Source organism: Etheostoma cragini, chromosome 21 (assembly GCF_013103735.1).
Source record: "Etheostoma cragini isolate CJK2018 chromosome 21, CSU_Ecrag_1.0, whole genome shotgun sequence".
In the NCBI taxonomy this organism is placed as follows: Eukaryota; Metazoa; Chordata; class Actinopteri; order Perciformes; family Percidae; genus Etheostoma; species Etheostoma cragini.
This window is the reverse complement of record NC_048427.1, coordinates 3044050-3056599: the sequence shown is the minus strand read 5'-3', so window position 1 is coordinate 3056599 and position 12550 is coordinate 3044050. Positions and strand designations below refer to the sequence as shown.

The following is a 12550-nucleotide window of genomic DNA, read 5'->3' as shown; positions in this document are numbered from 1 at the left end:
GTAGTGTATGTAAGAGCATTTCACATGTGTTCGTGAGAGGTAATTCTGAGTAAAGTCCCTAACGGCCCCTCATAGTTCAGAAAGGAGCTGTTAAATAAAATTATTTTTAGTATTATTATTAACTGTACCCCGGTCTCCTTCCTCCATTGCGGGTACCTCATAATTGAGTAAAAGTCTTTCTATCTTTGCCTTAATGGACAGAAGATAACCTGAGTCATACAAGACATTAAATAGAAGTAGGTGGTGTTGAGTTGACTTCTCTTATCAAATATTAGTTGAAACGTCTTACGAACCGGATGTGGGCAGCAGCATCTTCTCGACAGCGCCGAGAATCTCCTCCTCCGCCGCCGCCAGTCTCTCGGCCACGAGCGCCTTCACCGCCTGCAGTTTGGACATCATGGACCGATACTAAAGGCTTTCTTCACCCCGTTAACATTGTGTAGCTTCCACAGCACCGTAATACACACTTTACCAGCCACAACAACACTAACAGCAGAGGGCGGATCTTAGGAGGCCATAGTACTTCCGGGATCGTCTTCTGTCTCATAAATATTATGGTTGATGGTAAAACAGCGCCACCCGTTGGTCTTAAAAGATATTACAACGTTCAGTGTCGGAAGAAGTACCTTCTAATTACACACACAGGAAAACAGTTGGATGCATTTAAGAGTTTTTTGAATATTTTTTTAAATTGACAGAACATACAAAACTCGTACTTCAGTAAAAGTACCAACATGCAAAACCTTTGGATAAAAAAAAAAAAAGTAAACATGTACTTTCACTTTGTCTTTTATGCTTCTTTTGAGTCCACTTTATCAGAGGGCAATAGTAATTTTACTCCACATTTAATGCTTTAAAGTACTTTAGATTCATTATACATTAAATTATGGGTTAAGAACTAGTTATCCATTAGTTAAATACACCGGTGTGACTCTTTTCCCTTCACTAATGGGAAAATGTTGCGTTTGACTCCCATCCTGTAAAAATCCAAGGTTTTTACAACTTGTGAAACTTTCCTCACTAGGTACTGGTACCCAGTGTGCTTTGTTTTGCATTTAGATATTTGCATGTGTGTCTTACTGAGTTGTTGAACCCTTGTATTGCTGCTTTCTTGGCCAGAGCTCCCTTGAAAAAAAAATTACTTTCCTTGTAAATAAGGTTGTGTTTCCCCCTTAATTTCAGATGGTTTAGGTCAGAAAAACGCTATAGGGTTAATGACAGCACAAACAAGTTTTCATGGTCATTTATTATTTTCAAATCTTTTAAGACTTTCAAAACATGTAAAACAGTTCCATGAAGGCTGAAGCTTGCAGTGATCAAGTTCACCTGCAAAACAAGGCAAAAGTCAGGTTTGACATGAGAGAGAAAAAAAAAAAAGAAAAAAGAAAATCCTCAACGTCAGTTTGCTTTTTACCTCATTGGACATTGTTTACTCCCTTGGAGTCTTGGGTGTTGTTTTGACAGCCTTAGAGGCAAAGACTGGTGGCTCATAGTACCCTGAGGAGTGCCTACTTTGGGTAAGGGCTTCTAGTGCTCGCTGGTAGCCATTTCTAGATGAAGGTGGCGGCAGAGACTCAAATGCAGAGAAGTCTGGGAACAAGGAGTCAGTTTCTCTTTCAGGCTGGGAGGCCCAAGAAAGGCCGGGGGCAGAACCAGCACTGTCTACATAGTTGGAGGTTGCAGGAGCAGGGGTGGGAAAAGGTGCAAAACCAAACCTAAAGTTTGTAGGAGCACTGCCGTAAGTAATAGGTCTGTCAAGCCCACCATTAGCAGCTGTGTTACGACTTGTTTGACCTGAAACAAAAGACAGATTCAAGAAAAATTTGTCCAGGAGAGCAGGGAATGGGAAGTTCATCAAGCTTAAGAACCAAGCCAAGGATTGTGAGACTTACCTGCTTGCGTTGCAGGGTGCTTGCTGGCATAAGGATAAGAGCCAGCATTATAGGGGTAGGTTACAGGAGCACTGATGTAAGGAACAGGTCCATCACCAAAGTCCAGGGTTGTGGTCATGTTCCCAGCAGCAGGGTGTGCTTGAGAAGCCCAATAGACTGGGCCTAATGCCACCCCTCCAACACCCATTTTGGAATTTACACTGGTACCAGCATCAGACTGAGACTGCACAGAGAAGCTAGGAGTCTTCTTCCCACTGTGTGGAAGGGAATGAGAACTAGATCTGATGGACCCTACACCCTGGGAAGCAGGGCCCTCACCAGAGTGGTAGGTTGCAGGAGTGACAGCGGAAGGATACGAGTAGGAAATAGGTCCACCATAAAGCTTACTGGGGGCAGCTGTGTTACCATCTGCTTGACCTGGAAGAAGAAAAAAATAAAAAAATGTTTTAAGTTAAAAATAGTCAAGCAACTAATCTTGACATGCTTGGTTTATTAGTCATTGTAGTAAGAAAAAAAAAAAGGAGTAACAAAAAAAAAAAAAGGCCAATCGGAGCTCTGTAATAAAATCGTCTTGATGCCTTGAGGTCAAACGCTCAGTGTTTGAATAGTGATGTATCTTTGGCTTTGGGGCTGTACACAGGAGAGCTAAAAGTAAAGACTGTTGGGAAACTTACCACCTTGTGTTGCAGGGTGCTTGCTGGCATACGGATACGATCCAGCATTATGGGTGTAGGTTGCAGGAGAACTGATGTAAGAAACTGGTCCACCACCGAAGTCTAAGATAGTGACTTTGTTCCCAGCATTAGATGCTGCCCCACTTGGACCCACATTGGAGGTTCCACTGGTTCCAGCAACAGACTGAGACTGCAAAGACAAGCTTGGAGTGCTTGCACGTGGAAGAGGACGAGCAGTAGGGCTGACATACCCTGCACCCTGGGACGCAGACCCATCCAAGTTGTAGGTTGCAGGAGCGGGGGCGTAAGTTTTAACACCAAACCTGAAGCTTGTAGGAGCCTCGCCATAGGGAAAAGATTTATCATCAAGCCAGCCTGTGGCAGCTGTGTTGATACTTCTTTGTAGAGCTGCAAAGATTAATCACTTTGTTAACTTTTAATTAATTACCAACTATATTGATATTAGAATCAGTTTGAGTATCTCTGAAACAAAAGTAAAACATTTTATTCCAGCTTCTTAACTGTGAAGATGTTCTAGTTTATTTCTCTATGACAGTAAACTGAATATTTGAGTTGGGGACAAAAGACATCATCTTGGGCTTTGGAAACGTAGCCAACATTTTGTAGACAAATGAGAACAGATTAACAGACAACGAAAATAGTTAGTTGCAGCCCTCCTTATTTGACCGTTGACAGAGATTTGTCAAGGAGACCAGGTAGTGTCAAGCTTAAGGATTTTTAGACTTACCGGCTTGTGTTGCAGGGTGCTTGTTGGCATAAGGACGAGATCCAGCATCATAGGTGTTGGTTGCAGGAGCACCGATGTAAGGAACAGGTCCATCACCAAAGTCCAAGGTGTTGACCATGACCCCAACGACAGGGTATGTTGGAGAAGCCTCATACACTAGGTCTGATGCTGACCCACTTGAATCCTTATTGGCGTTTTCACTGGTACCAGCAACAGACTGAGACTGCACAGAGAAGCTAGGAGTCTTTGTCCTAGTACCGGTAGATGGAAGTGGATGAGCAGTAGGGCTGAAATACCCTGCACCCAGGGAAAGGGTACTGGCGGGTTGGTTGGAGCTGGAATCATAACTCACAATAAAACTGTTTGGCTCATAACTTGGTGACAAGCCTGCAGCCACACTGGGAGCTCCTAGTCTGGATGGGGACTTGTTTCCAGTGGGAGAGCTGGCCTGTTGGGGGTCTGCCTCAGGCTGCTGATAAATAGCAAATGGTCCATACTGCAGGTTCACCAAAGGAGGGCGTGAGTCTTCAGACTGAAGGTTTGATTCAGGAGTATTTCCACCACCAGAGCCCCAGGCAGCAGTGTAGGGATATCTGTAGTCTGGACAGACATTTAAGTTGAGTCAACTGTTGCATCAAATACATGCTTAAATCTTTAACGCCGTGACCATTAGTAGGAATAGCATTTTGCAACTTGCTCAAATCTGAATTATGAAAGCTCAATACCCTTTTCAACAAAGAAGTTTGAGAATGTTTGGAAACAAGTCAGTTTTGCACATTGTTTAATTTCCACAACATCTGAGGAAGCATGAAGATAATTCAAATAAAAAAAAAGTGCAATTACAAAACACAACCACCATGAAACTCAGTGATTTTAGTGCTCAGTTTTTTGCTTAATTTCTCTACTCTTGAAAAATCTGTCATAACTTCTGTATGTGTCATCTGTGTGATTACAAAGTTTGTTCCTAGACAGTAAAAAGGGAACTTTACCTTTTGATACAGGAAAACAAGCACTACTGCTGAACAATAGACAGATCCAAGAAACACTGTAAGATAGCAACAGAAACAACAAGTTATTTTTCCCCAAGGGCTAGACATTGAGCAATCATTGTACATATTGTATAAACCCATTTGACTCACCTTAAAGACAGTCCAAACACCATGTTTGCAAGTCCACAGCTGCCTGAGAGGATTGTACTAGAGACCAGAGCTTTGTGCTGTGAAGTGAGCGTAGCCATACTAGTGCTCTACATGCTCTCTGCACTAATTAAGCTTATTAACTGACACCTGAACCCCAATCAGTCCTTGTAGCCTGTTTCAAGTGGTGGAAGAGAGTATTTACATTCTCATATTTTGTAATCTAAAAGTAAGTTGTAGGGGAGTATAAAACAGTACAACATTCAAGCCTAACTCTAAAATGTCACAAAAAAGGGAAAAATAGTAAGTTGAAAAAAGTCATAAATTAAAAATATTAAAATAAAGTCATAGTTTAGTAAGTCAAAAAAGTCATAAAAAGTCATAGTATACTTTATAAAAAAAATAGTCATAGTATAGTATGTCTAACTCTAAGATGTAGTATAAAGTGGCATAAAATGCACCGTTCTAGGTTAGCATCAAACATCAAAACAAAAGCAAGACATAAAAACACAGAAACAATGCACAACACGGACAAAAACTTGAGTAAAAAAAACATTTTTAGTGTAATTGAATCATCAGAAGTGTTTTTTTGCCAATATGCATGACATATGTAATTGTAATATGTAATTAGCACACACATTCCCACTTCCCTTTTAAATTGAAAATCACTGCTTTTTCTCGATGTTTTTTAAATTTTCTTCTGTTTTGGTTCTTTTTTAAAAGACTTCTGACAGTTTTTTTTACGTTTGTCACTTTTTGTGATGTTCAACACTACGTAACACTAACTCATAACTCTAGTTTTACAGTTATTTTTGGAATTTATGGTCAATAAACCTCATTAATATGAAATTATACCTAATGTTTGAGTTAGAAAAGCAGAAATTAGGAATTATTTCTACATTTCTACAATTAAAGGAATGGATGCTAATCAAAGAATGGAATATGTCAACTTTTATGTCAATACTATTTCAAAACCACTTAAATTTGTTTTTCAAATGCCATATATATCTGCATTAGACACCCCAAAATTAATGACACCAGAGATTTGTACTGGCCAAAGAGCATTGTGCAAAATCAATCATGTTATTTTGGGGAATTAAAAAGAACATTGATATGGGAAAACGGGTCAATTTGACCCGAGGACAGCATTAACATTCGCTAAAGTGTCTCCTGCGATATTAATCAGGACAACTTGTGAGCGTCCTGTGTCAAAACACAGATAATTGTTCAGCATTTTAGGGTGACAGGCTCTACCTTGTGGTACTCTCTACCACATAGAGAGTTATGTCCTGCCTGACCCTTATTCCCTATTTTTGTAAGAGAAAATTCAGACCTTGTTACGCACTCTAATGAGATTTTAAATATTTGTAACTTCAACTTGATATAATCACATATTGTCTATATCAGGTACTTCTTTCAGTTTCAGCAAATATAGTCTCCCATTGCCTGACCTACAGCAGCTCCACTCATAAAGTCATTTTTATAAAAGATAGCTGAGTTAATGATTTCTATTTTACTCTGATTTGACCAAAATGCTATCTTTATCTTTTATGATGTTATACAACAGTCAAAATCGGACATGGGGTTTCTGGATAGGGGTCATGTGTGTATGTATTTTCTGTTTTGAAGATCAAGTTTGTACATGCAATGCATATGATCAGTTTAAAATACTATGTAACGCTGTGGAGTACACCACCCAACAGTATATAAGGTAGTCAAAAATAGCTCCACTTTAATCTGTTATTTACAACAAAAACAAATATATAAATACACCACTCTCAGATGGGCAATTCTTTTGAGTTCTTTTACTTTTGATACATGAATTATATTTTGCTTCTTCCTGTACCTGAGTAAAATTGAATGCAGTGCTTTATTAACCCTTCTTTTGTCTTCCAGTCAACCATGAAAAGAAAATGTTTTGGTCACTTTTTTTTCAATCTTATTATCGCTTTTCGGAAATTTTTGTCACTTTTTCAATGTTGTGGGTGCTTTTTGTTTTCCAAAGTTTTTGGAAGTTTTTTTTTGTCCCAAAGCTTATTTTGATGACCCTTTTTTTTTTTTATGAAAACGGGTCAAATTTGACCCACGGACCACATGAGGGTTAAAGCAACACTAGAGAACTTCTCCCACTTTGGTCCCCGTACATGTTGGAAGCGTAATTGTCTCATTATGTCTCATTCAAACTTCAGATCCGCTACCTGATCTGGCAAACTTGCATGGTGCGGTTGGGTAGAGGGCCGCAAAGTGAATGCAGAAGTGCCGTTCACCCTGTTACGAGATGATGAACCCACGAAACGATGTTGGAAACATTGTTTTAAGTTACAAAAAGATCTTTAGTGTTGTTTTAAGTAAAAGATCCCAATAGTTATTCCACCACTGGGGAGTGGAGGCTGTTTACGGTTTACAACACGCTAAATAATGATGGCACTGTATAGTCCACTCCAGTAAAATATGAACAGAGTCATTTAATACATTTTCAAGATATGTTTTTATTAAAAAATGTTCAAAATTGTTTCAAAAATACTTTCTATACCATTTAAAATACATTATTAATACAGCTGAAATACGAGTGCTTTGAGTGACTGTTGTCTGACTGATTGTCTTTACAGTCAGGTTTACACAGCAACTGCAGCTCTTGTGTTCTTGTGTTTTCCAGGACTCTGAAACAATTGCAATTGTCATATTTCACTAAATACAAAGATTGGTCTTTGTAAGTGCCACTGGGCATCCTGGAGCGCTCACAGAGTTCAGTGTCCAAATCACACCAGCAGTCACAATTGCCCATCAATCTTAAAGGCTTTTCCTGAGGATCAGTTGGACATATGAATGCAATAAGCACCACATGGAAAGTGTTTTTATTTTTTATCCGGAAAGGGCCTCCATTTCATTAGTCTGTTTAATCTGAGTTCACTGCTCACGCTCCCTTTTTGTTCTGTAGGCTCAGAGCTCCGTTCACGCAGTACGGGATGATACTTACAGTGACCAGAGGCACTGTGGCGCTTTTGCAGAAGGAAAGCAGGTAAAAGAGGGCTGCGGTGTGTGTGGGAGGCTTGAAGGAGTCAAACAGGTGCAGCAGGAGCAGAGAGCTGATGACGCACCCTGCTTTGACCCACATGCTGCTGCTCTTCTTGGTGTCAGTGTAGAGGGGCGAGTGCAGGCCCAGGCCCAGGCCGAACAGGGTGCCCATGTTCCGCAGGAGGCTGGCGAAGGGCGTGCTGTCCAGGTGGACCCACTCTGCTCTCACGCACCACTTCTGGGCTTTCTCCAGGGTCCACAGCAGGTCCACATCCAGAGCTTTGAGGATGACGTAGAAGCCAACAGCAAAGCAGGTCAAGAAGAGAGTCATGTAGAAGTATTTCTTCATGCTGGCGCTGTAGATCCATTGAGTTCTGTTGAAGGCTTCAGCCACGATTATACCTAGAATCCATTGCAATGTCTAGGTCAATATACTTTGGCACATAATAAACATAACCGCACAGGATTGACAGTTGTTTTCAGTCTATTCCCCAATGGGGGTATTTAATCGTATTTCCATACTGACCTGAGATAACACCAGCAATGACTTGGTGGGGGAAGTGGGCGGCGATGAAGACCCTGGAGAGACAGACACACAGCTGGACGCCCCAAAACAGGGTCCACAAAACGGCCTTCAGATACCTGTCAACGCAACAAAATCAGACAACTCAGATTATTCTATTTTGAAAACGTAAGGTGCAGCACTTGAAAATCAAAGTCAAGTCAAGCTTTTAAAGCGACATAACCATTAACAATTATTCTCTGCAGCGTCATGAGAACTTCAGCTGCCGGGACGTCAAAACAAGTGTTGTATAATCTCCACCTTTCCGAACCATAGTTCTCAGGCGTCAATGATCAACCACGGCACAGAACAGATAGTGTGTCCACAATGATAAGCTCCGGGTGGAAGAAAATGGTAAACAACACAGACATTGATGGGGTCAACATGTGTTTTCAGACTCACCAGTCCTTGTTGGTGGATTTCTTGCTTCCATATTTCTTCTTGCTGGTCACAATGGCGAGGATAGAGGTCACCAGGGTGTAGTAGACTCCTGCGGCTCCCATAGCGTGGCCGGAGGGGCTGCCTGGATAACACACACATGTCACAGATGGTGGATATCAGTGACTGAATGAATGAATGAATGAACGAAGGAATGAGGAGCTCTTACTTCATTTTAATGTTACTACCATTAGAAACAGTGTACTACATTGGAACTTTTAAAGTACTTGTACTTTATATGAGCATTTGTATTTTATGCTACTATAAACTTCTTTCAACGCCACTACATTTAAGAGGGGAATTTACAACTATTACTACTTACCTTTCAAATCAAGATTTCACATTGTAAACATATTTTGAGCTTAAAACATACCATGCAAAACCTTGTGTATTTTGTTTAAGGAGTTTATGTATTGTTGGTAAATCTGCCGCTGAATGAATGCAGATTTGTGCAAGTTGTTTTTCTTATTTACAAGCTACCTAACTGTATAGAAATTAGTTCAAACTTGCTCCACCTGGACCAGCTACAACAGTTAGATGCTACTTATAAAATTGACAATCCAATTATGTCTGAAAACGTATCAGTCAAGGGGACCAAGTACCTTTACTTTTGGGGTTTTTATGTACATTTTGCTGATCATATTTATGCATTTTTACTTAAATACACTTCTGAATGCAGGGCTTTTATTTGTTAAATATTCATAGTGTTTTATTGGCACTTTTAGGTAGTTTTTGAGTACTTTTTCTGATTAAAGACAAAACCTGTGCATTAGAGAAAAGCTGGTAATTGATTTTGTTTAATCAAATTACCACACAACACACGTTGGGCAATGTAATAGTCCAGGAGAGTGAAAGGAAGAGGGCCCCTCCGCACATCCAGCCATGCATGTACAGTGTAATTTCTCACCTGGGCCGGTCTCACAGGTCATTGGATACTGCTCGATGTGAGGACGAAGTGTGTTTGCATAATGAGCCGTCTCATGGACCCACCAGTAAGGCCTCTCCCCAAACAGAATCCTGAAGAGGACAACAGAAACATGCACTCCATTATGGTCTATACAAACGTTAAGGACATTTGAAAAATGTCTGATTCAAAGATTGACTTGACTCACCATTTAAACACCAAATTTAGCCAGTCTCCAATCACGGCGACCCAAATGAGCTTGATGGCCACTGAAGAACGCAGCTGAAACCAAAGCGGGAAGAAGATGAAGAAGGTGTTCCTGAGATCTGCTGCCCACGAGACCCAGAGAAACAAGCCCTGGGCATCTTGATAGTTGGTCTGAAGGTAGTGCGTGGTGCTCACACCAAAGCCTTGCATGGCGTCCATTATAGCATTCATCTTTGTCTCAAGAGAGAGGGAGAGAAATCTCAGTCTGGTGCTGTGGGACTAAAAAACAAGCTTGTTGCTATCAGTAACACAGCTGGATGGTTTTATACCAGAGCAACCCACCTCTCAAACGCATGCTCACGATGACCGTTGGACCTTGCACATGTGCAATAAAACACTGGGAGTGAGGGGAGTTTGGGAGGTTTGCTTCACAAACAGGTTGAAAAGATAGCGGGAAAACAAAACGTCAATCGGTATCTCTGTCACTAAACTACTGTACGCAGCACAGATAGGGCGTCAGTTGACCAATGGCTGTATTGTACAACAGTTTGCAGAATAACTGTTTCTTTGCATTGAACTGCAAAGTATTTTAAAATTAGGCATGTCCTCTTTCTTAGTTTCTTCTTTCTTCCCTATTCATGCCACCAGTGAGTAGTTTTGTAACTGTGTTTTTTTGATGATTTGGTGAAAGCATCATGAGGTTACATAAGGAGATCAATGATTAAATGATTGAGTTTGGACTGAAGCTGAGGAGATAGTTAGTAATAAAACAAAAGAAGCAGATTGGGAAGTTGTCAGGTCATGTACAAGTTTCTGCACTTTCATGACAAACACGTTTGGCAGGGACGTCCCCACAGATGAGCTCATATTTTATCTTGATTTGATGGACATAATGTTGTAAATTCTCACCTTTGGGATCCCTAGCAAAAATAGTTATGCATTCTTCACTATCCATGGGACATTGAGTTTAAATTGTGAGCCAAGATCACTTCACAAGTCTCAGCTCAGAACAGAAGCTAGTTTATTTTCTTTGATCAACAATAAAAGAAGGTTTTCCTAGAAATGTGTGATCCGCGTGAGGGGCGGCAGCTGATTTCTGTAATGATGGATTTTAGCAAAGGGGGCCTTAAGGGGTGTAAAGGTTAAAGAACCTGTCTGCACTGTCCCAAAGGCAAACAAATTTGCTAGTCTGGATTAAAGTCCAATAGGGATCACACACAGGCAGAGACTGCCTAGCCTGGAAGAGCTTACTAGCAACCCGTCTGACAAAATAGACCCAGATTCAGTGCATAATCCTCAGGCAGAGGAAGTGATATCATGGATCTTCTTCACAGTTGGGGGGTTGAGCTGGCGGTCCATCTGCAGACCACACACAGCAGGTATGAGGGCTTGTTTAGCCTGGCGTCCACAGTGGCTGACCTGCACACCACGTACTTCTGCTTCTTCCCGATCTGGTTCCACCTGCGGAGGGACACGGGGCTCAGGCTCATCTGGACGGCCGTCCTTGGAGACTGGCTCAACTTGGTCCTGAAATGGTAACAACTGTTCAAATGCAATGTTGATTGAAACACATAAAGAAAGGACTGTTTTTTTAGTCTCGTGGTGTTTCCATGGCAGGGTTCTGTTTGGGGAGAGACCGTACTGGTGGGTTCATGAGACCAGGTTTTATGGAACGGGACCGGCCCCTTCTCTGCAGCAGTTTCCCATCACATGTGAGACTGGACCAGGTACAGTTCAGATCTGCAGTGGCAAACATGATGATTACTAAAGAATTGATTGATTCAGTGGAACGATTCATCTGGCACACTGAACTATTATTCTGGTTAATACTTAAAGGAATTGTTAGAATTCTTTGAAGTGGGGTTGTTTAACGTACTTAGTAGATGGAGGGGGGCACACCCCCAGTTTTTAGATGCAGGTAGGTGTATCCCTGCCTAATCTAAGCAATGTGATGCTGTGGACCGGAGCAGCAGCTAAACTTATTTCAAACACCTAAAAAAAGGTCGTTTCTGACAAGGAACTGAAGCCGTTATATCCATTGATTCTCTTTTCAAAGCCACCAGTCTCCTTTGACAAAAAAAGTAATTTTCCCTCTCGGAAAACAGGAGTTGCTGGTCTAACCCTTTAAAACAACAAAGTCACACAATAACACAAACTACCTGATTGAGGCAGCAGTAGACCAGCAACTTCAGTGTTCTCCAGTGTAAAAGATGGATTGCACAATGACTTCTTTTTGTCAATGCTGCATTTGCTCTAGTTTTCTTTGCACACATACCTTGGTGGAATAAACATTATGTGTTTGTTTTTAAATTGTTGAGGAATTGAAGAATCTGTAGTTGATGAGGCCTGAGATTATAAATCAAAATGATCCTTGCAGGAAGCCCTTCGGGTCATGCAATGGGTGCAGCTGGGGTCTGGTATGTGATGGTGACTGGGCTACTCACTATTGCAACAGAGAAGCGATGCCCCTCTTTACTATACAAGTGAGTCTGTAGTAATCTTCAAACCTAACCCTAATTATTCTCTAAACCCTGTTCACTCAAGTTCAGTATCATTACCTCTCTGTCAGATTCCTGCAGGCAGGCCTGTGGATGCTAATGGGCCTGGTAGTGCTGGTGGTCTGCATGTCCAGGGTCTACATGGCTGCCCACTTCCCACACCAGGTCGTTGCTGGAGTCATTACGGGTTTGTCTGCCCAAATAATGCCAGATATACATTTTGTGGTGTGGTGAAATTGGTCTCCCATCATCATACATTATCATATTGTGGATGTGGTCAGTTAAGATTTCAGTGAGGGGTACATGCAGTGAAACCATTTCAATCAAGAGAGGCTTTGTTGCAGATATGCAAAGATTTAATATATGTGCATAATAAGAAATGTACAGAGTCTTTGGGGATTAGACATCATTGTTAAAAATATTATAAAGGGGCAGAGAAGCCACAATGGAGCCTAGACACTGGTGATGGCATATGT

General features: G+C 41.2%; 4 protein-coding genes across 4 annotated transcripts in view; 1 reads left to right on the top strand and 3 right to left on the bottom strand.

The window, feature by feature from the left end:
* The window catches only part of LOC117937176 (zinc finger protein 2-like), a 4437-nt gene extending 3908 nt beyond the window's left edge, over positions 1-529 (bottom strand). The window contains exon 1 of the mRNA XM_034860956.1: positions 294-529. Coding sequence (XP_034716847.1) covers positions 294-399 — 106 coding nt within the window. The 5' untranslated portion in view covers positions 400-529. The remainder of the gene's footprint in view (positions 1-293) is intronic.
* Positions 1-4566, bottom strand: part of LOC117937106 (mucin-19-like) — a 17035-nt gene extending 12469 nt beyond the window's left edge. The window contains exons 1-6 of the mRNA XM_034860805.1: positions 4454-4566; positions 4304-4359; positions 3315-3914; positions 2567-2974; positions 1893-2309; positions 1434-1794 (exon numbers count right to left, since the gene is read on the bottom strand). Coding sequence (XP_034716696.1) covers positions 1434-1794; positions 1893-2309; positions 2567-2974; positions 3315-3914; positions 4304-4359; positions 4454-4551 — 1940 coding nt within the window. The 5' untranslated portion in view covers positions 4552-4566. The remainder of the gene's footprint in view (positions 1-1433; positions 1795-1892; positions 2310-2566; positions 2975-3314; positions 3915-4303; positions 4360-4453) is intronic.
* A 2572-nt stretch (positions 4567-7138) lies between these two features.
* On the bottom strand, positions 7139-9883 carry g6pca.2 (glucose-6-phosphatase a, catalytic subunit, tandem duplicate 2). Its single transcript, XM_034861458.1, has 5 exons — positions 9578-9883; positions 9373-9482; positions 8430-8550; positions 7992-8107; positions 7139-7867 (listed from the first exon to the last, which is right to left on the bottom strand). The coding sequence occupies exons 1-5, from the start codon at positions 9805-9807 to the stop codon at positions 7365-7367; spliced, it is 1080 nt and encodes a 359-aa protein (XP_034717349.1). The 5' UTR covers positions 9808-9883; the 3' UTR covers positions 7139-7364.
* An 840-nt stretch (positions 9884-10723) lies between these two features.
* The window catches only part of g6pca.1 (glucose-6-phosphatase a, catalytic subunit, tandem duplicate 1), a 2971-nt gene continuing 1144 nt past the window's right edge, over positions 10724-12550 (top strand). The window contains exons 1-4 of the mRNA XM_034861459.1: positions 10724-11111; positions 11194-11303; positions 11954-12059; positions 12146-12261. Coding sequence (XP_034717350.1) covers positions 10894-11111; positions 11194-11303; positions 11954-12059; positions 12146-12261 — 550 coding nt within the window. The 5' untranslated portion in view covers positions 10724-10893. The remainder of the gene's footprint in view (positions 11112-11193; positions 11304-11953; positions 12060-12145; positions 12262-12550) is intronic.